The 22,238-nt window shown below is 45.3% G+C and overlaps 1 protein-coding gene across 2 annotated transcripts in view; it reads right to left on the bottom strand.

Moving 5' to 3' along the window:
• The window catches only part of PRRC2A (proline rich coiled-coil 2A), a 38,104-nt gene extending 18,139 nt beyond the window's left edge, over nucleotides 1-19,965 (bottom strand). For both annotated transcript variants that reach the window (XM_066613336.1, XM_066613337.1), the window contains exons 1-8: nucleotides 19,805-19,965; nucleotides 3,582-3,747; nucleotides 3,095-3,272; nucleotides 2,895-2,994; nucleotides 2,109-2,181; nucleotides 953-1,096; nucleotides 657-793; nucleotides 366-445 (exon numbers count right to left, since the gene is read on the bottom strand). In XM_066613336.1, the coding sequence (XP_066469433.1) occupies nucleotides 366-445; nucleotides 657-793; nucleotides 953-1,096; nucleotides 2,109-2,181; nucleotides 2,895-2,994; nucleotides 3,095-3,272; nucleotides 3,582-3,693 (824 nt within the window). In that variant the 5' untranslated portion in view covers nucleotides 3,694-3,747; nucleotides 19,805-19,965. The remainder of the gene's footprint in view (nucleotides 1-365; nucleotides 446-656; nucleotides 794-952; nucleotides 1,097-2,108; nucleotides 2,182-2,894; nucleotides 2,995-3,094; nucleotides 3,273-3,581; nucleotides 3,748-19,804) is intronic.
• Between the last annotated feature and the right edge of the window lie 2,273 nt (nucleotides 19,966-22,238).

Raw genomic sequence — 22,238 nt, 5'->3', positions numbered from 1 at the left:
GAAAAGAATGCTACCTTTCTGGGGCTCTTGAATTTCACGAGCCCCAACCTGCACACCCTCTACTTTCAATGTTGTTTCTTAAAACAATGAACTCTGCCAACAGAGTTGTCCTTCATTCATCTTACTTCCACTTGGGATTGGCTGAAAGCAACTGCGTCAGAACAAGTCAAATGGAGAACAGTTTCAGAATCTTTACACTGGACGTTAATACTGAACCACAAGCAGGCCAGGACTTTTGCTTTCTATTTATAATGGGGGGGGTGTGCGCTCCAACTTCTGCCGGTGCCCTCCTCTGCTGTGCTGTGGCCCTTCAGCTATTTCCCTCCAAGGGACAATCACCCCTCAAGCTATCTTCTTGTACTTACCTCTGTGCCTCCGCTGTGGGGTAGCGGTAGGGTCCCTGGGGCCCATATGGAGGTGGGAACGGGAGGTACGGGGGATACATCTGAAATGAGGCAGAAGTGAATTATTGGAGGGCTTACTGTTTTCAAAGCATCTGTTCTGCCCCTGCAGCCTTTCAGATCTAGCATGCATTCCCCTTCCTCCTCATCACAGGAACTGTGCCACTATTACTGTAGAGCCCTGATGCCTGGACCGAACTTAGAAAACAAGGGCAGTTTAAGTCCCAAGCACCTCTTCTTCCATAAAATACTTACAAATGGCGGCATCATCCCCCGGTATGGAGGGAACTGAGGTGGGACACTGGGCTGCATGCCGACCCCAGCCCGGCCATCCTCGGGCACCAGCTCCCCATCAGTGCCCCGCCCACCTCCATCCCGCCAACTGGTTGCATCTGCAAGAGATTGGTGTGGGGGGGGGGAGAGAAGAGAGGAGTGTTAAGAGTGAGACATGCCTCTTGCATATTTAATGACATATAGCTTTGTCTGGATTGTGAGGACATCCCTTTGCCATAAGAGTACAACTCAGCTGCCATTAAAGTGACAGCACTCACTCTGGGGGCGGAGGTTTGGTCCGGGCCCATACGACGCATCGGTAGTGTCCTTTTCTTTGCCAGCTTTGTCCTGGTCGCCAGCCGCCTGCAGGGTCGGAAATTCCTCGCGAGAGAATCGCGACAGTAGGCTTGATCCCTTTCCACCTAGGCATCAGAGAAAAAGGCCATGGGCATCTTGTAAAAAGACTGCACTCCAAGCCTCTGCAAAAGCTGTTGTGATTTTCTGACAGAACAGAGAGTGGCCCACCAAGGTCTGGAAAACAGATTATGTATTGTACTAGACCAGACCAGTGTTTCTCAAACTGTGGGCGGGGACTCGATTTCTGGTAGGTCCCATAGAGCCTCCTAAGAAAACATGGGCAATGGAAAGATCAGAAAACTAATTGCCTCAAATCCTGAGGCTATTCAAAAATCAGACAGCTGCTAATTGCCCTGTAAACAGCTGAGGAGCTCCTACAGTTTGAAAACCTGGGTAAATATGGGGAGATAAATGTTTGAGCATCTTTTTTCTGGTGTGTTTTTACCCGCAAGACCATCAACGACAGGTAGTGGGGGGGGGCAAATGAAGGCTGGATCACATCACTAAGTCCTTGATGCTATTCATTAAGGTTGCCTCATTATGAGAAATGCATTGAGTGTTTTTTTTGCAAATAAATAAATCATCTTTACTGTTTGTCGCTTGCGGTGGCAAGGTTCGCTATTTTGGATTAGAGTCGCCATAAATAAATATTATTTGTAAATAAATATCATTTTCTAAACCACCTTAAGTCTTGTAAAGCTAGGTAACTTTACAATAGCAATACAGAATCTTTTAATAAGTAGATCCTGGTGCTAAAAAGTTTGAGAACCACTGTACTACACTGAAGGGGCTCAGTCTTTAAAGACATGTCACTTTGTACAAAGTCATTTTGCATTGCCCCACCCCTACTGGTCACCAATCCATGACTAAGGATCCAGGGAAGGTTGATGGAAAGGCCTCCTCTGTGATAACTGGCAAGTCAAACAGGAGGAGATCCTTGGGCATAATGAAGAATGTCATGACTATAGCTTTGCATCAACCACAAAAGAGAAAAGGCTAATCCTTCCCTACTCGTCTCACATTGCGCCAGATGCCTGAAGTCACAGCACCATAAAAATTAGCTGAAACACAACTTACCATCTCCTTGCGCTCCATGGGTAACGCTGGCCTGTGCCCAGGACTTTACTCCGCTTGCTACTGTAGGGGGATTCTGAAATATGACAGGCAGCAGATCAAAACCAAGCACAGACCTTCCTCCTGACTCCTCATTAACAAGGGATCCCAGTTATTTAAAAAAATTAAATCTAGAGGATCACAGTTTTCATAAGACACACACAAAACGTATCAGCCTTATAAACAGTTCATGACAGTTGCTCAGAAACTTGCAGAAGATGACAGGATAAGACTTACAGATGGTCAGGGATGTGACCAAGGCATCTCTGCCCTTTGCTGCAGGTCTAGTAATGCCCTTAATCATAAAAAAATCCTGCTTTTTCAACCCGAATTAGATAAAACAAACATGCATCAATTCCAAAGGCAGAATTGAGCTCTTCAGAGAGGGACTGTAGTACATGCAAGCCGGAACTTGCAAGTCTCAACTATGAAGGCAGGAGCAACACTAGTGTTAGACTGGAATATGGGAGATGCCTCTTAATCCAATTCTGTCACCTTTCTTCTCAGAAGAATCTGCCTGCTTCCTAGTGGCTGAAGAAGAGAGCATCCCACCCACGTGCAGACCACTGAATAGCGTAAAGTAGAGGAACCTGGACTACTGCTGGGTTCCAGCCCCTGTAGACTGAAACTGAGACTTCTGTCCCTTGCAAGAGCAGAAGAAACTGGAAATTGATACATGGAACTATCCAGGAGAAAAATGAAAAACTCAAGCTGGATGCTTCTGGTTCCTCATTTTCACCCCAGATTTACCTCGGGGGCTGTTGGGGGTCGTTTCGGTTGGCTTGAGGCAGACGTCTGTGAAGCCGGCGGCGACTGCGATTCCGGCGGCTGAGCTGTCGAGGCATCGGTACTGAAGACAAGAGAAAGACACCCAGTAAAGTCAGAAAACAAACGCTAAGGCAGGGAACCGCCTCCTGGGAGGGAACAGGTTCTCCCTGGCTCCCACTCACCTCTTTGGGTCTGGCTGTTCCTGCTTGCTTGCCCATCCTGTCCCGTCTTTCGGCACTAGTGAGACGTTGGGGTCATTGCCTTTGTTCTCTGCTTTTAAGCTTGGCAGGTTTGCAGGGGGTGGCATGCGCCGGGCAATGGCAACCTTACCGAGACTCTGTAAGCCATGGCGAGGAGTGACTGCAGGGAAGTGAGGGGAAGGGATCATACACAGAGGACCATGGTGCAATTCCCCACCCCCCTCCTTTCCACAGTTCTGCTTGCCTTACTGACCTATTGCACAGCAACTGTTAAGAGTTGCCTAGCTGAGCCCTGTATTAGCAGATTAGGATGAGCTCAAGGTGGAGGAGGGCAGCTGCTCAGGGCGCTGCGAGTGCCATCAGCAGGACATCAGAGATGGATTAAGCAGGTTCATCATGGCAAATGCTCCCTCCTTTGACAACAGGCACTGAGAAGAAACACGAGCATTCATGTGCACACACACTTTACCTGAGGGTTTCTGGATCTCTAAGGACTTGCCCTTGTACGTATCAAACAGGTTGAGTGACGAATACTTTTTTCCATCCTTCCCCTTTGCTGTTTGCCCCAAACGATCTGACATTGCGCTGTAAGGTCATTGAGTACGATGGTTCCTCCTGGCTCCCCACGAAACGTGCTTTTATTGGATAAAGAAGGGAGGAAAATAAGAAGGAAACAGGAGCCCCAACAACACCCTTTCCTATCAATAAGATGACAGTCATTTCTTAAACAGACAGTTGACAATCCCTTGGCAGGCCCTCCATATTAGCTTGATTAAGTTAAGAAGCAATTCACAGCTTTTCACATCAGTTTTGGAGTGGCAGAGTCATGGTAGTTCTCTGCCATGTTCCTCAAGGGAAGTGTCTAAGACAGAGAAAAAGAAACAGGTGGGCAACCCCCTCCATCAGTGTTCCTTCTAATCTGCACAGTCATGCAGGTTGACGCTGAGCTCCGAGCACCTCTGAGCTCAGCAATCTGGAAGTTTGGTGATGGTGCCCAACATCATCCAGAAATATCACTGCAGCACCATTGCATTAGAGGGAACCCTGACCACCACCTGTTTGCAAGGCTGATCAGAGCCATTTACAAACAGGGCTATGGGTCATATGGCTGACAGAGCATTGTCACTAACAGTATTTTTGACCGGGTCAAACATTTCAAGGAGCCCAGAATGCCTGTATGTGGGTGGCCACCTGGGCTTTCAGTTGCACCACAGCATCACCTGACTGCAGAGCAAAGAGCCCCCTATCTAGAACTGCTACATTTTATTGCTTTTTGTTATTGCTATTTTCATTGAGCTACCCCTGGAATTCCAATTAAAAGCCAAGTAGTCCTGAACATTTTTCACATTTTTATGCCCTTCCTCCAAGGAGATCAGGGTGGCAAGCATGGTTCCTTCCCTCCTTTGTCCTCAAAACAATCCTTGGAGGTAATTAGGCTGAGAGTGTGACTGGTCCAAGGTCACCTAGGAAGCTTCAGGGCCTAGGATTTCAGATTTGAACCTCAATCTTCCAGGTCCAATACAGAACCAATACACCATCCTGGCACCATGTCACTGATACATTTGCATAAAACTGTTAGCTACAAATGACAACTAATCAGAATTGTTTTATATTTAAATTCTGTTTCATAATAGTTAAGTTCTAACTTGGTTTTTGTTTTACACTTCTGACTAGTATTCAACCAGTCAATTGGTCAAGTATATGCTGATCAGTAGAAGAACCAACCCCACCTATAAACAGAATCAGTAACGCTTATGTTTAGGATTTAAGGAGTACCTCTGACTGACATGACTACTGAACAGTACTTTTGCTAAACAGTTCCACTGAAGCCCATGTACAAAACAGAGAAAAAGATAGGTCTGCATGTTGCAGTGTTACTGAAATCTCTTACACCTCAAAGAGAAACAAACACTGAAAGGGTTTAGCAGCACCAAAGCAAATACAGAATATAAAAAATGAATGAAAGCTATAGTGGCTGGTTATAAACTGAAAGGCACCTTGAGATAGCTGCCATCCCACCTGAAAACAAAGGATGAAACTCCTATCCCATGTCAACTATCTGCACCCCTGCCGCAGGAAACAGCCCCCATATGACAATGTACCCAATTAGATCAGACATTAAATATTCAAAAAATATGTAATTAAAACTGTAGCGAGCAACTGATAATCATATGTAGAATTTACAGCACTTCCAAATGTGCAGAGCACTTCAAATACATTATCCTGTAATGTTTACACCAACCCTGTAATATTGCAGATGGAGGGCTGAGACTTACAAGGAGTGGCTTGCCTAAGGTCACCTGGTGAGTTCACAGCAAATGCAAGAGAACCTCCCAATTCATCACTCAGACTTTTAGCCACTGCGCTATACCAGCTTTCTTGAAGAGCCTGCTAACTATACATGGCCCTTGCAACAAAGATTCAAACAACCAAGGTATCTTGGGTCATCCTCAGCGCCCAGATATGAACTGCCTGTCTGTGACACTGCACCACAGAAGCAACACAAGTTGGGTGGAATCACTGTTAGATCAACCAAGTAAGGACCTCCTGCTCACTGCCAGAAATCAGCTGGGGATGCTCTGCCTCACTCAGTTAATCCTAAAATATATTATGCTCCTCCCCCTGTTTAATATCAAGTCCCCCATTTTGCAATTCAAGCAGTTCCTGACACATGTACATATAACCTATAGTACTGGTCTGTAATGAAATCAAGTCTTTAATTATACCCCTAGGAGCATAATGCACAAACCTTTGATCATGCTGTTCACATGCCCTTTTTGTTACAAGGTTATATTTGGAGGCCGAGGGTGGGTGGGAGGATGGGTGATAAAATGAGCAAACAATCCTACATACATTTACTTGAGAGTAAGCCCTACCAAACTCAGTTGAACTTCTGCACAGAAATGCCTAGGACAGTGCAGTAAATTAACATGCTTGCTATAAATTAACATGCTCATAAGCAAGGACACCAAGTAAGATTATTTACTTGCAGACAAGGGCCATTAACCAAAAGATTTAGGTATGCTGGACTGTGGACTAGAACTTTCCAGAAGCAAGGATGGTAATTACCAGTCAATTTTTTTCTCTTTAAAATGAAAAGTAGATGTCCACACTGACAGAGCCATACATATTAATAACTTGAGTCTCTAATAAATATGAACTACTGTAACACTTGCTTCAGATACCAAGTATTCCCTTCCTCCCTTTTTTTAACAAAAAAAATAAGATTTACATGTTTTAGTTACTGAGAGTTGTCCTTATTTTATGGAAAAGGGAAAATAAATATTTTAAACAAATCAAAGAAGACTACTGCTTAGCATAGCACTAAAATGACAAAGTTTAGACTGCCCTCAGGGATTGTCTTCTCCCAGAGGTCTGGATTGTGTCACAAGCCTCTGCTCTAAGCCAGAGGCAAGGCTTGCAGGTACAAGGACCATGGTCTTTTCAGTCGTGGCACCCACACTATGAAGTGCGGTACCCAGGATGATTTGCCAGCACCACTCATGTGTGGCTTTGGGAAAATACATGGGAATGATTTTGCTTTTCAAAAGGCTTTGGGGAGGATTAGTTAACTTGTTTGGTTTTAAATGTCTCAACTCATTGATAACCTTGCAGTCATTTAAAAAAAAATTATTGCATTAAGCTGGAAAGTTGAGCATTTCTGGATCTGCTCCAAGAGCTCCATCCACTTAGGCCCAGAATGGTGCAACTTCAACTGAAAAATAAATAAAAGTTAGCTAGCAACTGCCATCCGCTAGACTGGGCTTTGTTTACCTTTGCAACTGAACAGCCCATTAGATGAGAGCAAACAAAATCGCTCCCAAAAGAAATATTATTAATCAATAGGGAACCAGTCTCATGTTAGCAGCTGCAACTGACACATACGAGAGTAGAGAAAAAGCCCTTGCTTCACTTCCCAAAGTTCCACATGTGTGAAGTTAACATGGAGAAACTGGTTTCTGGTATGGATTTCAGAAAATCCCTTGCCTACAGAAACAGGAACATATTTTAAGCAGTACCCTTTGCACTGCCCACAAAAAGAACCTGGGGTGGAGTTTAGTATCTTTTATGTTTCCATATTCATGCCTCCAGCCTCAGGCTAAGTGAAACCTCTAGACAAAATTTCCAAGTTTTCAGCCTTTTAATCAAAAAGTTAGCTGCCATGTTTGAGAGGACCCACGAAATGTTCTACTTGGCCAAGCATCTTTGCCTTATTGAGTACCTGTTCTTCCCGCACAAGCTCCGCTATCATATTTGGCCAGCTGCTGCTGTGAAAAGTCATTTCTACAAGAATTCAAAATAAAGCATGCAGATTGGGCACAAGTGCTCCAGTTACATAAAAGCTTATTCCCATCATTCTGTCCCACTCTCTCAATACAGTCACAATGTGGTGCAACAAAAACCAAAACCCAGGTATGCAAACAGAAGCAAGATCAATTTTCAGTGTCTTTCACCAAGTTCTAAGAAAGACAAAGTATTCCTGGGCTCCAGCCTCAATGATGGTGAGGTGGGGAAAGAACTGAAACTCTCAACTCCCAACCTGTTAAATCAGATAATTCTTTAAGCAAATGAACAGAACTGCGTATTTATAGGTAGACAAAAGCATACCAAGGCTGGCAAAAATATGAATACTAAGAGAAAGGATGTATGAATACAAATACAAACAAGATGTGATTAACCTAAAAAAGTATATTTTATTCAGTATTTCAACATGAAGAGTAGCAAGTGCCATTCCAAGTGCAACACCCCTTTCCCTAAAATTTGCTTTGGCTGTAATGATGACCGTGTCATGTCCGTATCACAAAATTTGGAAGCCATCTTGAAAATTACAATTTTAAATCTTACAGTTCGATACAAAAATCCAAAATATGACCAAGAAATGCAACTCTCCAGTCAGTGATGCATTTTCCCCTACTCTTTAGAAGTCACAAGGCTTGTTTTACTTGAAGATCTGACCTTTCAACCAACACTGCAGTGACTATGTTGAGCCCTAAGAAATCTGTCCCAGTCCTCAGTTAGGCTCCAACCAGAAATACTGGAGGAGCAACCTACTGGGAGATTCTTTTGCACAAGTCCCGCCGGTTTCTTTGGGCCTTGTGCAAGAGAACTTTCTGAACTGAGTCCAAGTAGTGGAGGACAAGGCAACAGTAAACTGACAGAAAACCAGCTATTGCAGGAAAATAGGATATTGCCCAATTCACTTTCTCAAGGAGGCAATAGTTCAGTATAAGAAAAAATATCAACAGTTGGTTTTAAAGTGTGGATTCTTCCACACCCTCTAGATCAGGAGTAGGGACGAGGAGAGGGGGTAATTTGTACCCAGGGTCAAAAAGAGGACCCAGGAGCCAAAGAAAGGGGTCGCAAAATTTCCTGGGATCTTACATTTTCCTATCGACTCAGACTTGTTGGGGATACTACCATGAGTGTGTGGCTGCAGCTACTGCAGTTACTGGCAAGCCATAAACGCTGGGCTGAGGAATGCATACATGACACTCATTAACAGTGTCAAATCTGGGAGGAGACTGGACTGCTATAGCAGCTCATTGGCTTGTGGATCTGCTTACCATGAAGGAGGGTATAGGAGCTCAGGGACACAGCTGAAAGGGTATAGCTGTTGCAGAAGCAAGTTTTGGCACACACAGGACACTTTCCATTCTAGTGTGAGCCCAAATACGATGACACTAATTTTCTGCATAATTTTCTATATTTAAAAGATTTTAGAGAGGAGTGTATTTGGTTTTCCATATTACTGTATCTAATTGCCGATGCCACATGGATGGGTAAATCTGGGCTCCAGAGACTTTTCCAGCTGTCTTCACGCTCACCCCACCCTGCCCCCTTCTTCTCACCTGTCATCACCCTCCCCCGCTCTGTTTCAATCCTCCCCCATTTGCAAAGGGGCCCAAAACTTTGTACCCCCTGATAAAATTCCTCTCAAAGGCCCTGATGGGTTGTCACAGAAAGGCTTGTGGGTTGGATTCAGTTGACAGAACCTCTTTATCCAGCCCCCAAGATAACTGGGCTTTTTCAGTACCACCATTGGCTGCTCTCAGCTACTAGGTAGCAAAGTGACACATTGGTAGAAGCTGCACTGCTGAAAGGAAAGCACTGGAAGAGCTCAATCACTACGTGGGCCACCCTTTCAGCAGTGTCGTTTCTGCTGAGGTGTCACTGCTGAAACGGCAGCCCACATGATAATTTTCTCCTGGCATCATGCTTTTAGCAGCGCCCCTTCTGCCAAGGAGTTGGGAGGGAAAGATAGAAGGAGGCCTTAGAAGGCAAGGAATGATATGAGCAAGAAGACAAAGAGGGGCTGAGAAAGGGGGAAACTTTTGAGGCACTGGGAGAGCCCAATCATCATGTGGGCTTCCTTTTCAGCGGCACTGCTACTCCTGAGCATCTATCAGTTACTGAGGTATGAAGTGGCAGCGTGGCAGAAGAGGCACTACTGAAAGTAGCGCCCATATCTTGAAAATATGATCAAGATTTGCATATTTTTCTCTTCTTTCATTTGCTGTGTGTTCCTAAGAGGAAGTGCTTATTTCTAATCACCTGCTTAACGTCACTTCCCGCTTAATGACATCACTTCCAGCCCTCAGAAGGTGCAATAAATTCTATTTGACCTATTGTATGAGTTCTATTTGGCCCACTGCTCTAGGCCTTCTGATCTGAAAAACTGACTCCACAGGATTTTGAACACATACCCACACTTACGATTAGAACAAACTATCTGTTTTTTTTTCTATTTATAGTTCGCAACTACTGCAGTTTTCTTTAATTATGGAAGGGCCACATAAAATTCTTGCCTAGCGGTTCACCTGACCCAACAGTTTTCAAAAGTGGCCAGCTGGCTATGTCTAAAAGCATTCAAGCAAGGTACAGAAATGACCGCTTTCCCCAGCATCTGGTATTTGGATATACTGGTTCTAGACATGGAAGTTTGTTTCAGCTATCACAGCTAATAGCTTAATTTGTGAAGAATAGTTTTAAGAGTTTTTTTTAATAGAGATTACACATTTAAGCTAATGATAATCACCATGACTTGCAATAGTGAACTCTCTTTATCAAATGTCACAAACCATCCACTGATGTATAATTTAGGTAGCAACATATTGAACAACTTGACTATTTGAGGCGACTCTTTAAGCTGAATTTATTGCCAGCCTACCTTAAAAAGAACTCATCATAAGCTCTCTTCCTTGAGAAGCAGGCCCCTCTTCACACATAAACCCTGTAGCATGGGAGCTGTATCAGCATAGTGTAACCCCACACTACAGAGATGTGCAAGTGAATAGTACAATCACATAGGTCTTTCCCATAGAACTGACATTCCGAGGGTAACAACTATGGGAAATACTGCTGTGATTTATCTCCCCATGCACATGTGCCCTGCCATAAGGTGTCTGACCATAAGGTGTCTGAGCCACACTGAAGTGGCTCTCATGTTAAATTAAGTATGCATGTGAAAGGAGCGTTAAGTTTGCCTCATTGTGTTGAGGGAGGTTCAAATACACTGAATGTACATTGAGTTTCCCATGCCACCAGAAAACTAACCAAGCACCCCAACACTGAGCTAACTGGACACCTAACAGGTATTGGCAACCTTCAGTCTCGAAAGACTATGGTATCGCGCTCTGAAAGGTGGTTCTGGCACAGCGTCTAGTGTGGCTAAAAAGGCCAATCCGGGAGTGACAATCCCTTCCACACCGGGAGCAAGTGCAGTCTGTCCCTGGTCTGTCTCCCTGGCTATGGGCCTTCCTTCTTTGCCTCTTAGCCTCAGACTGTTGGCAAAGTGTCTCTTCAAACTGGGAAAGGCCATGCTGCACAGCCTGCCTCCAAGCGGGCCGCTCAGAGGCCAGGGTTTCCCACTTGTTGAGGTCCATCCCTAAGGCCTTCAGATCCCTCTTGCAGATGTCCTTGTATCGCAGCTGTGGTCTACCTGTAGGGCGCTTTCCTTGCACGAGTTCTCCATAGAGGAGATCCTTTGGGATCCGGCCATCATCCATTCTCACGACATGACCAAGCCAACGCAGGCGTCTCTGTTTCAGCAGTGAATACATGCTAGGGATTCCAGCACGTTCCAGGACTGTGTTGTTTGGAACTTTGTCCTGCCAGGTGATGCCGAGGATGCGTCGGAGGCAGCGCATGTGGAAAGCGCTCAGTTTCCTCTCCTGTTGTGAGCGAAGAGTCCATGACTCGCTGCAGTACAGAAGTGTACTCAGGACGCAAGCTCTGTAGACCTGGATCTTGGTATGTTCCGTCAGCTTCTTGTTGGACCAGACTCTCTTTGTGAGTCTGGAAAACGTGGTAGCTGCTTTACCGATGCGCTTGTTTAGCTCAGTATCGAGAGAATGAGTGTCGGAGATCGTTGAGCCAAGGTACACAAAGTCATGGACAACCTCCAGTTCATGCTCAGAGATTGTAATGCAGGGAGGTGAGTCCACATCCTGAACCATGACCTGTGTTTTCTTCAGGCTGATTGTCAGTCCAAAATCTTGGCAGGCCTTGCTAAAACGATCCATGAGCTGCTGGAGATCTTTGGCAGAGTGGGTAGTGACAGCTGCATCGTCGGCAAAGAGGAAGTCACGCAGACATTTCAGCTGGACTTTGGATTTTGCTCTCAGTCTGGAGAGGTTGAAGAGCTTTCCGTCTGATCTGGTCCGGAGATAGATGCCTTCTGTTGCAGTTCCAAAGGCCTGCTTCAGCAGGACAGCGAAGAAAATCCCAAACAAGGTTGGTGCAAGAACACAGCCCTGCTTCACTCCGCTTCGGATGTCAAAAGGGTCTGATGTGGAGCCATCGAAGACAACAGTGCCCTTCATGTCCTTGTGGAAAGATCTGATGATGCTGAGGAGCCTGGGTGGACATCCAATCTTGGGGAGAATCTTGAAGAGGCCGTCTCTGCTGACCAGGTCGAAAGCCTTTGTGAGATCTATGAAGGCTATAAAGAGTGGCTGTCGTTGTTCCCTGCATTTCTCCTGCAGTTGTCTAAGGGAGAATACCATATCAGTGGTGGACCTGTTGGCTCGGAATCCACACTGCGATTCTGGATAGACGCTCTCTGCAAGTACCTGGAGCCTCTTTAGTACAACTCGGGCAAACAGCTTTCCTACAACACTAAGGAGAGAGATGCCGCGGTAGTTGTTGCAGTCACCCCTGTCACCTTTGTTCTTGTACAGCGTGATGATGTTTGCATCCCTCATGTCTTGAGGTACTTCACCTTCTCTCCAGCAGAGACAGAGGATTTCATGCAGCTCAGTGACGATGATCTCTTTGCAGCATTTTAGGACTTCAGCAGGGATGCTGTCTTTTCCAGGTGCCTTGCCAAAGGCAAGGGAGTCCAGGGCCACGTGAAGTTCTTCTAGGGTTGGTTCACTGTCAAGCTCTTCCAGCACAGGCAGGCACTCAATGTTGTTCAGTGCTTCTTCGGTGACTACATTTTCTCTGGAATATAGCTCAGAGTAGTGCTGCACCCAGCGTTCCATCTGCTGCGCCCGATCCTGGATGACCTCGCCTGTGGCAGACTTCAGAGGGGCAATTTTCTTCTGTGTTGGACCTAGGGCCTGCTTGATACCATCATACATCCCCTTGATGTTGCCCGTGTCAGCTGCTATCTGTATCTCGGAACAGAGCTGGAGCCAGTAGTCGTTAGCACATCTCCTGGCAGTCTGTTGGACTTTGCTGCGAGCAGTTCGTAGGACCTGCAGGTTGCGCTCACTGGGACAGGCCTTGTATGCTGCTTGAGCTCTCCTCTTTTCCTCAATGACTGGCGTCAACTCCTCAGAGTGGGCTTCAAACCAGTCTGCCGCCTTGTTGGTCTTCTTGCCGAATATGGACAAGGCGGTGTTGTAAACGGTATTCTTGAAATGTTCCCATCTGTTGGATGCGTTTGCATCGGCCGGGCCTGGAAGAGATTCCTCAAGCGCTTGTGCAAATTCCTCCACTTTTCTCTGATCCCGGGTCTTGCTGGTATCAATGCGAGGTCTTCCTTCCTTTTTCGTGTGATACAGTCGCTTTGTTTGCAGTTTCACTCTGCTGCACACCAGGGAGTGGTCAGTGTCGCAGGCAGCACCATGATAACTGCGTGTGATCTTGATGCTGGGAAGGCTGGAGCGTCTGGTGAGGATCAGGTCGAGCTGGTGCCAGTGCTTTGATCTTGGATGTCTCCAAGAGACTCTATGTTGGGGCTTTGTGTTGAAGAATGTGTTGCTGACACAGAGACCGTGATGACAGCAAAACTCTAGCAGGCGTTGGCCATTTTCGTTCATCCTCCCAGTGCCAAACTGACCTAAGCAAGTGGGCCATGAACTGTTATCAGCACCAACTCTAGCATTGAAATCGCCGAGGATGAACAATGGCTCTTTTACAGGGATTTTCTTGACAGTGGTGGCCAGGTCATCATAGAATTTGTCTTTGGCTTCTGCTGGAGACGACAGAGTTGGTGCATAAGCACTGATGAGAGTGATAGGTCCTGCTGATGACTGGAGCTGCAGGGACAAAATTCTTTCACTTCCCACAGTAGGTGGGATGATGGATTTCAGCAGGGTATTTCTGACCGCAAAGCCAACACCATGTTCCCTGGTTTCGTTTGGTGGTTTTCCCTGCCAGAAAAATGAGAAATTTCTCTCCTTGACAGATCCGGAATCTGGCAGCCTAGTCTCTTGAAGGGCGACGATGTCCATCTGCAGTCTGCTCAGCTCCATGTCGATGACAGCTGTTTTGCGTGCATCGTCTATTTCTTGCAGGTCATCAGAGAAGCCAGGTGTCATTGTCCTAACGTTCCAGGTGCCCAGCTTTAGGGCAGTAGTTTTCTGTTTTCTGTTGCATGGTGCAGAGTTGTCGATCCGCTTGTCGGTTTTCACCCTAAACCCCACGCACCCCATGAGGTTAACGGACCGTGGCGAGGCAACACCTTACTGGCTGGGGACTGCCCAGCTTAAGGCGGGCGGTAGCTGCCCAATGAGATGCAATGATCTCTCCCACCGTCGGAAGCAGCCCCTGGCGTCATGCTCTACGCCAATCGAGCAAAGACTTATAACCGGTAAACTGCTGCTTCCCGTGTTGTGCCGACGCCGTATGGCGAAGTTGGAGTGTCCTCTCCAGTGCGCGAAGCCTGGGTAAAGAAGGTATGGAGGATAGGCTGTTACCCATGCAGCAAATCCCCCCTCTCCACGTCGCTGGAATGGTCCAATGGAAAGGCAGAAGCCAATACGGTTGGTTCCAGCAGCGTCGCAGGAGTTGCCAGAACGTGACTGTGTTCAGCCATGAACTGCCTAAGGGACTCCGGCTCCTGATTTTGCCTCGAGGTTGACTCCTGAAGCCTTTTCCAGAACTGGATGTAGCCACAAGGCAGTGGAGGTTTGAGGTCAGAGTTTCCTTCTCTTAGATGAGCTGCCTTCCTAGGCTGACGAGTCCCATCTACCCGGTGGCTGTTTAGTCTAACACCTAACAACAGACAATCTTATGTGGAAGAACAAATGTTTTGAAGTTGACTTATCAATCAAAATTCGGGAGCATGGGGGGGGGGTGGTTGCCATCCTTTGAATATTTCTTTTTAAAGGGGTGGCAATATCTTCATGGATGCAGAGAACTGTATACTTCCACTTAGAATTCTAAATATGTAACGCAGGCGAGGGGGAAATTAAGATTCCAGAGGTGACTAATCCATTATCAGGCATGTGACAAAGTTAAGGCCTCCAATATCTAAAGCATAACACTCACTACATGCCTGTTTGCAAAGTGCCATCTTGCTGGAATTAAAGTTGTACTTTACAGTAAAGTTGTAAGCATATCATTGAAAATGCTATCAAAAATTACTGTATGGGCACCTGATCAATGAATAGGACATGTGATCAATGCATAAATATTCCTACTGAAGGTACAATGGTTGCTTCCACTCAATAACAGTTTTGATTTAAGAACATAAGAACAGCCCCACTGGATCAGGCCATAGGCCCATCTAGTCCAACTTCCTGTATCTCACAGCGGCCCACCAAATGCCCCAGGGAGCACACCATTTAAAGAAGAATATGAAGCTATTCAATTCAAGAATGCAGGAATTCCAGAATCTGAGCTTCAAAGACTTTTTATTAAAACTATGTGCAACATTTAATGCCAAACAACTGCTGCTGTGAAAATACCTCCCAGGAGGTCTGTACTACAACTCCAACGCTGCCCCCATCCAGCTGTACATAGGTAGTACCAAGTCATTTTATCATATTGGTGTTTAAGTGATTTACTGTAAACCATCTATCTTCTTGTATTTTATGCAGTTTAATGTATATTTCTTGAAATTTATGATTTTTTTAGGGCCCAATCCTATCCAACTGTTCAGCACCAGTGCATCACTATCAATAAGACACGCATTGCAACCTGTGATGGCTGGCATTCAGGGACTTTACCTTACCTGAAGGTAAGAGACTGTTTGCTCCCTTATCCTGAAGTTGCATCAGTGCTGGAAAGTTAGATAGGACTGTGCTCTTAGGAGGCTTGGGTAAGTTTTTAAAATAAGTCTGCTCTACTACCAAGTGTTTTCACGTATTTTTTATTTTACATTATGGTACTACTTTGGCTAAATACCAACTAAATACTGATTGTAAGAGTAACAAATTGTGTACCTCAACTTGTGTATTTCACAGTAAGTATGGGGTCTAATTATAATAAGGTAGTATGCCAAAAGGCACTGGGCTTTCAACAATCTTATTTTAACTATTTTTGGATAGGTCTCCCTTTTTCTTTCTGCATATTTTAGCACAAGTCAGCTAAACCAAGTACACTGGATCCCCCTAAGTTATTGATGGCTATGTTGGCACTTTTGCACAGGCACAATCCATCCATTGTGGTACAATACTTTTGCGCAGGTGCAGTGCTGGTTCAGCCAAGAGCCAGATGTTTCAATCTATAAACATTTTGATGTCCAGACAACCCTCTGCAATTGAACTTTTCTTTTTTTTGGGGGGGGGGGGGGGAAGAGATGACAGACAAGAGAGATCTCTGCTCCCTGTTTCAAACAATTGATCTGTTTTATTACCTGCAGCTGGATCAGGACTGGAACTGTGCCCACAACACCCACTTGATTGTCCATATGTCCCTTAGGTGGATCAGAGTGATTTTATTTGCGAATGACTTAAATTAATTAAATATCTAAACATCTGAATTAGTGTCACCATTCTAAATCCACTACACCACAAACTCAATGCATTGATTTATGGCATACTTGCCTCTTTAAATAACATGAGTGGCCACCTTAAGTGAAACAACAGAAGTCAAAGATTTTCATTTCAATCAAATTTAAGAGATTATTTTTGTTTGCTGCTCGTTAAAAACTGTTTTAACACAATGGCATTGAATTGAACTGTTCCACCTTGCTATGATCTTTTGGAAAGGCACTGAATATACCATGGCCCTCTTCATACTCCACAATGCATAGCTAAAATGCTCAATTCCCCCAGCACTCCACACCAGATATAATGGCACCTGAGCAAAAACAAGCCAATAGCAGTTTTAAAAATAGCTCATCATACTAGTAGCAGCTAATGATGTTAAAAATTCATTATTTTTACAGTCTTTCTGGAATATAAATCTCCCATTCTTTTCCACCTTAACTGTATACCATCCTTCTAAGTATCAGTTACTCATTTAAATAGAAATCCACATGTTTAAGGAGTTTATAAATTGGCATGTTTAATAATTCAAGTGACTGTGCCTCTATTTATTGTTTTTTTATTGGCTGATGAGGAAAAGACAGAAAAACTCCCCCCTCATTTTAAAGCCACCCTAATACTGAATCAGCAAGCATTAATAATTAATATATTCAATTTATCTGCAGAATCCCAAAGCTGCATTAGAGAGGAATAGACTTCAAAGGCAGCGAACACTGCTAGTCCAAATATATATTGCTTTTTCTTGTTAACATATCTTCAATTAGCCCCTCCCAAAGAGATCTGAAATCAGAAATCATTACAATGAAAAAGCAAACCCCTAAATTCTATTATCATAACAGGAGGCAGTCTTCCTACAACCACCATTTTCAAGATGGTTTTAACAAACCGGGGAAACAGACAACCGCTGCCTCATCAGATCCCCACTCACAGCCTCTCTGAATTCAGCTCCAAAAATGATCACATAAAAACTGGAATTCAAGACTATGCACAAACGGGGGAATGAAACTGATCGCATCCCAGGGCTGCACCCTCAATCTACCTCACTATATCAGCAATGCTGTAACAGAGATCTTAATATTTAGGACAGATGCAAATAACGGCAAATTCACTTATCCTGCAATGCAAGTGCTAGATGCTGCAATTTAATTTGATCTCTAATCCTATAGTGAAATTATGATACCCTTTTCATGAGCTCAGTGGAATCTGTCATGGAGTCATCAGAAAGCACTGTTATCCAATATTTTAGGGTATACTCTCAAGTGGGAAATGAGTTCCCTCATAAAATACAGCCTGCATTTTGGAAATCAGCCCCTTTAGAGACCTGTGGCTCTCAAATGAAAGGGAGCCATATTAGCTCCCTTACCATCACCCCACCCTCCGGATCACAATGCTGGGAAATTTGAACTTCATTTTTAGGCTAAATTCATTTGGGCAGTGCCATTTTTGAAAAGAAGCAGGCATACCCAAATACCACCAGCACATAGACTGCAAAGGTGCCCCATATTTTGAGGCCCCTGTACTATATGGTAATACCTCAAGGCATGTTGATTCTTCTGCCTCCCCACTAATTCTGCCCTTAGAATTTTATAACAAACAGGGCTTTCGATTAACCAGCCACAGCAACATCTCCCAAAGGCACACCCCTCATTTCAGTGCTTCCCTCAGAGATTCATTAATTTTTCCTAAACAGATTTTCTAGAGACTGGATTAAAATGCGCGCACACCCCTCCAAGCATCCGATGCTGACAGTCTAAGTACCAACATGCCCAGATTTTCACTGCCCACCCCACAATAAGACCTGCCTTGCTGTTAAGAGGCTTTGATTTTGAACTGCAGCTGCAACAAATTAGAATTTTTTTAAACAAGAGCCTCAAATGGCTCATCTCATAACCAACATGGCTGTAACTTCATGGCAGCTTCAATATCATCTATCAGATCTCCCCTTGCAAATCAAGAAGCAGTATCTTCTAAGCATGTAATGGAAGTGGCTTGCTTTAGTACCCTCTTCAAATATTAGAATAGTACAGCTCTATAACATTACTAAGACACCTGCCACACCTCCTTACCCCCCATCTATTCCCAGTTTTGGATTTTTCCCTAACATCTGGTTTTTAAACTAATAAATTGAATTCCAAACCCAAGGACAGACTGTTAAATTAATGAGCGAAGCTTATCTACTGCAAACCTCAGGGACATGACAATATCACACTTTAAAAAAACCCATTTCCATTAGATCATTCATCCCTCCCTCCCTCCCTCCCTCCCTTCAGTGGGTTCAGATTTTTCTAGGAAGATCTGATAATCATCTCTATTAATCAAAAAGGCCTTTACAATTTAAAAAAGGGGAGGCTTCAATTAATTTCATCCTCTTATTTTAGCAGCATCATGAATCTCAAATGTAGAGATACTAGTCTGAAGGTATGCTAGATGGGAAAGAGTTGATCCAATCCTCCCCCCCCTCCCCACAGTGACATTTCAGATTTGGGAAAGATCACATCCCTCCATTCCAAATAAATACAAACTGAATAAATGAATGAATTAATACATAAATGTATGTTAGGGAAATAATGCAAAAAAGAGGGGGGCATGTTTGGATTTAGACCAGATCCCTAAATTTGAGACTCCTTCTCTATCAAAAATGCAAGTGGACTCCCTTTCTCCAGCTTAATCTTGATTTAGATACCATCTTAGCTTGGATGGAGGATCTCTGAAAGGTATGAAATAAATAAAAACATGGGGAGGGGGGAGGAAAGAGATAAGACATTTCTTGCTTCCCTCTCAATGCCACTGAGACCCCCCAATCTCCCTCTCCCGCCCAAATACAATCTCAGTATTTCTTAAAAAGTCCCATAAAGATGGATACAGGAGGATTAAATGGCTTAAGGTCATATACACCCCCCCCCCCGCATTCAGCACCTGCCCCAGGACCACCCCATATATTTATTTCCACTCCCCCCCCGACTCATGTCTCCCTTTAAAAGGGAATGCCTCCCATTCCCCAATTCATGGGGGTCTTGAACCCCATAATTTGGGGGGACGACAAAAGGGGGGCCATAACTGAAGCCTCAGGCTCCCCAAGGCCTGCTACTGACCCCTGGCAATGCCAGCCCCTCCCCTTGTTTGGTTTTGTGCCCCCTAAGGGGGGGCAAGCTTGGGACTGGGGTGTTGGAGGCTCAAGACAAGGGCGCCCCTTTCTGTAGCCACCCTCTCTCACCTTTGTAGGCGGCTCAACTGGGGTACCTATTAAGCAGCCAGCCACCCCTCGACCAGGCAAATAACCCTCCAGGAGCAACAAGGCCGGTGTTCTGGGAAGGGAAGGGCTGTCGAGGGGAGCGGAGGGCGCCCCTGCAGAGAGGATGGCTGCGGATTCAGTTGGGAAACGGACAGAGAAGGATGAAGCAGGGGACAAGATGGCGGAGGCCTGAACGTTCTACCGGCTCAGCCCGACCCACTCTCCTTCCCAGCACCAGCGCCGCTTTCTGGAAGGTCCAACGGAGGCTTCCCAGGAACGAACCAGCCCCATACCCACCTCGTCTGATCGGGCTCGGTCCGCTCTATCCGGATACGAGCTTCCCGGGGCCGGAAGGGAACCGTAGACAGAGGATGGAGGCGGATTACACTGTCCCCCCTCCCCCTACTTTGTAATTTATCCAAGGCCCGATGTGGCAGCCTCGGCGTCCAAGCACCGACTAAACGGCCATCCGGGTCCCAGGCCCCGGCGGCGGCCAGCAAGCCACGCCCCCACGTTACGTGAGAGGAGCAGCTCAAGGGACCACCCCCTGAGAAGAGAGGTAAAGGCAGGAAGCGGGCGGAGCTTGACCGAGTTCAACTGGGTTGCTCTGCTGGGGAAGTTGTTGCTGTTTAGTATATGCAGTCCTGGGATAGCCTCAGATGTATGCAGGAGGAAGGCTCCTCTGGGGATGCTTTTCTTGCAAGGGAGATGGTGTCAGTTCTTTCCATAAGTCCCCCTGGAGAGTCATTTACAGCCCCATCCTAGCTATGTCTACTCTGAAGACATTATAGTCAGAGGGGCTTACTCCAAGGTAAGTGTGGATAGACTTGCAGTCTTGTAGCCCCATTCTATGTATGCTGACTCAGAAGTAAGCCCCATTATAGTCAGTGGGGCTTACTCCCAGGTAAGTGTGGTTAGAATTGCAGCCTTGGAGCCCCACCCTATGCATGCTATGCTTCTAGGTGTGTCTACTCAGAAGTAAGCCCCATTATAGTCAGTGGGGCTTACGGCATCACCTGGCAGGACAAAGTTCCAAACAACACAGTCCTGGAACATGCTGGAATCCCTAGCATGTACACACTGCTGAAACAGATGCCTGTGTCGGTCATGTTGTGAGAATGGATGATGGCCGGATCCCAAAGGAGAACTCGTGCAAGGAAAGTGCCCTACAGGTAGACCACAGCTTCGATACAAGGACATCTGCAAGAGGGATCTGAAGGCCTTAGGCGTGGACCTCAACAGGTGGGAAACCCTGGCCTCTGAGCAGCCTGCTTGGAGGCAGGCTGTGCAGCATGGCCTTTCCCAGTTTGAAGAGACACTTGGCCAACAGACTGAGGCAAAGAGGCAAAGAAGGAAGGCCCATAGCCAGGGAGACAGACCAGGGACAGACTGCACTTGCTCCTGGTGTGGAAGGGATTGTCACTCCCGAATTGGCCTTTTCAGCCACACTAGATGCTATTCCAGAACCACCTTTCAGAGCACGATACCATAGTCTTTCGAGACTGAAGGTTGCTAACAACAACCCTTAGGTAAGTGTGGGTAGAATTGCAGCCTTGGAGCCCCATCCTATGCATGCTATGCTTCTAGGTGTTTCTACTCAGAAGTAAGCCCCATTATAGTCAATGGGGCTTACCCCTAGGCAAGTGTGGATAGGTTTGCAGCCTTGGAGCCCCATCCTATGCATGCCTACTAAGAAGTAAGCCCCATTATAGTCAATGGGGCTTACTCCCAGGTAAGTATGGATAGCTTTGCAGCCTTGGAGCCCCATTCTGTGCATGCCTACTCAGAAGTAAGCCCCATTATAGTCAGTGGGGCTTACTCCCAGGAATGTGTGGACAGGATTGCAGCCTCAGAGCCCAAGCCTACACCTATCTACTAAGAAGTAAGCCTCATTATAGTCAGTGGGGCTTACTCCCAGGTCTGCATCCTATGCATGCTTACTCAGAAATGTAACTTTCTGAGATTTTTCCAAGTGCTCCAATGAAAATGGGGACCACTTTGGTTTTTTTTTTTCCATAGTTGTGTGATTTCAGTGGACAGGTTTTGGTATTGTGTCATTTTTTATATTTTTTTATCAATCCTGGGATCTTCAGGAATTGCAATATCAACTAGCCTGATGTTTTGATTTTCTATTACTGTTATGTCAGCTATATTATGTTCAAGGTGTTGGTCCATTTGAATTTTAAAGTCCCACAGGATCTTGACTTGTTCATTCTCGAACACCTTCTCAACCTGATGTTCCCAAACATTTTTCGATATTGGCAAACTATACTTTTTACGTACTGACTAATGGATTAATTTTGCAACTGTCATGTCTGGCTTTGTAATCCATCTGTGCGATCTTTCTTGCCTATCAGATGAGACATGGTCTCATCTTTTCCCTGGCAAAGTCTGCACTCAGGTTTTTCACCTACTTTCTGGATTTTAGGCTTACTAACGTTTGTTTGCAGTGCCTGTTCTCATGCGGCAAAAATCCAACCTTCAGTTTCTTTCTTGATGGTAACCAGTTTCAGTCATGCCCAAGTCAAGTTGTTGTCACTTTTTCCTTCAATATTTTTCAGGTGTTGTCCATGCAATGGTGTATTTGTCTAGCTACTCAATCTCTTTTCAAATTGCTGCCTTTTATATTCAGCCTTCGTTTCTGTAGTTTTTAAAATAGTCTCCATTTTTACAGCTTTCAATAGTTGTTCCATGCTTTTGTTTACATAATAACTGAGGGTCCAATCCTGCC

This window comes from Tiliqua scincoides, chromosome 2, assembly GCF_035046505.1.
Source record: "Tiliqua scincoides isolate rTilSci1 chromosome 2, rTilSci1.hap2, whole genome shotgun sequence".
Lineage (NCBI taxonomy): Eukaryota > Metazoa > Chordata > Lepidosauria > Squamata > Scincidae > Tiliqua > Tiliqua scincoides.
Note: the sequence above shows the minus strand (reverse complement) of the source record. Positions and strands in the feature narration are given on the sequence as shown.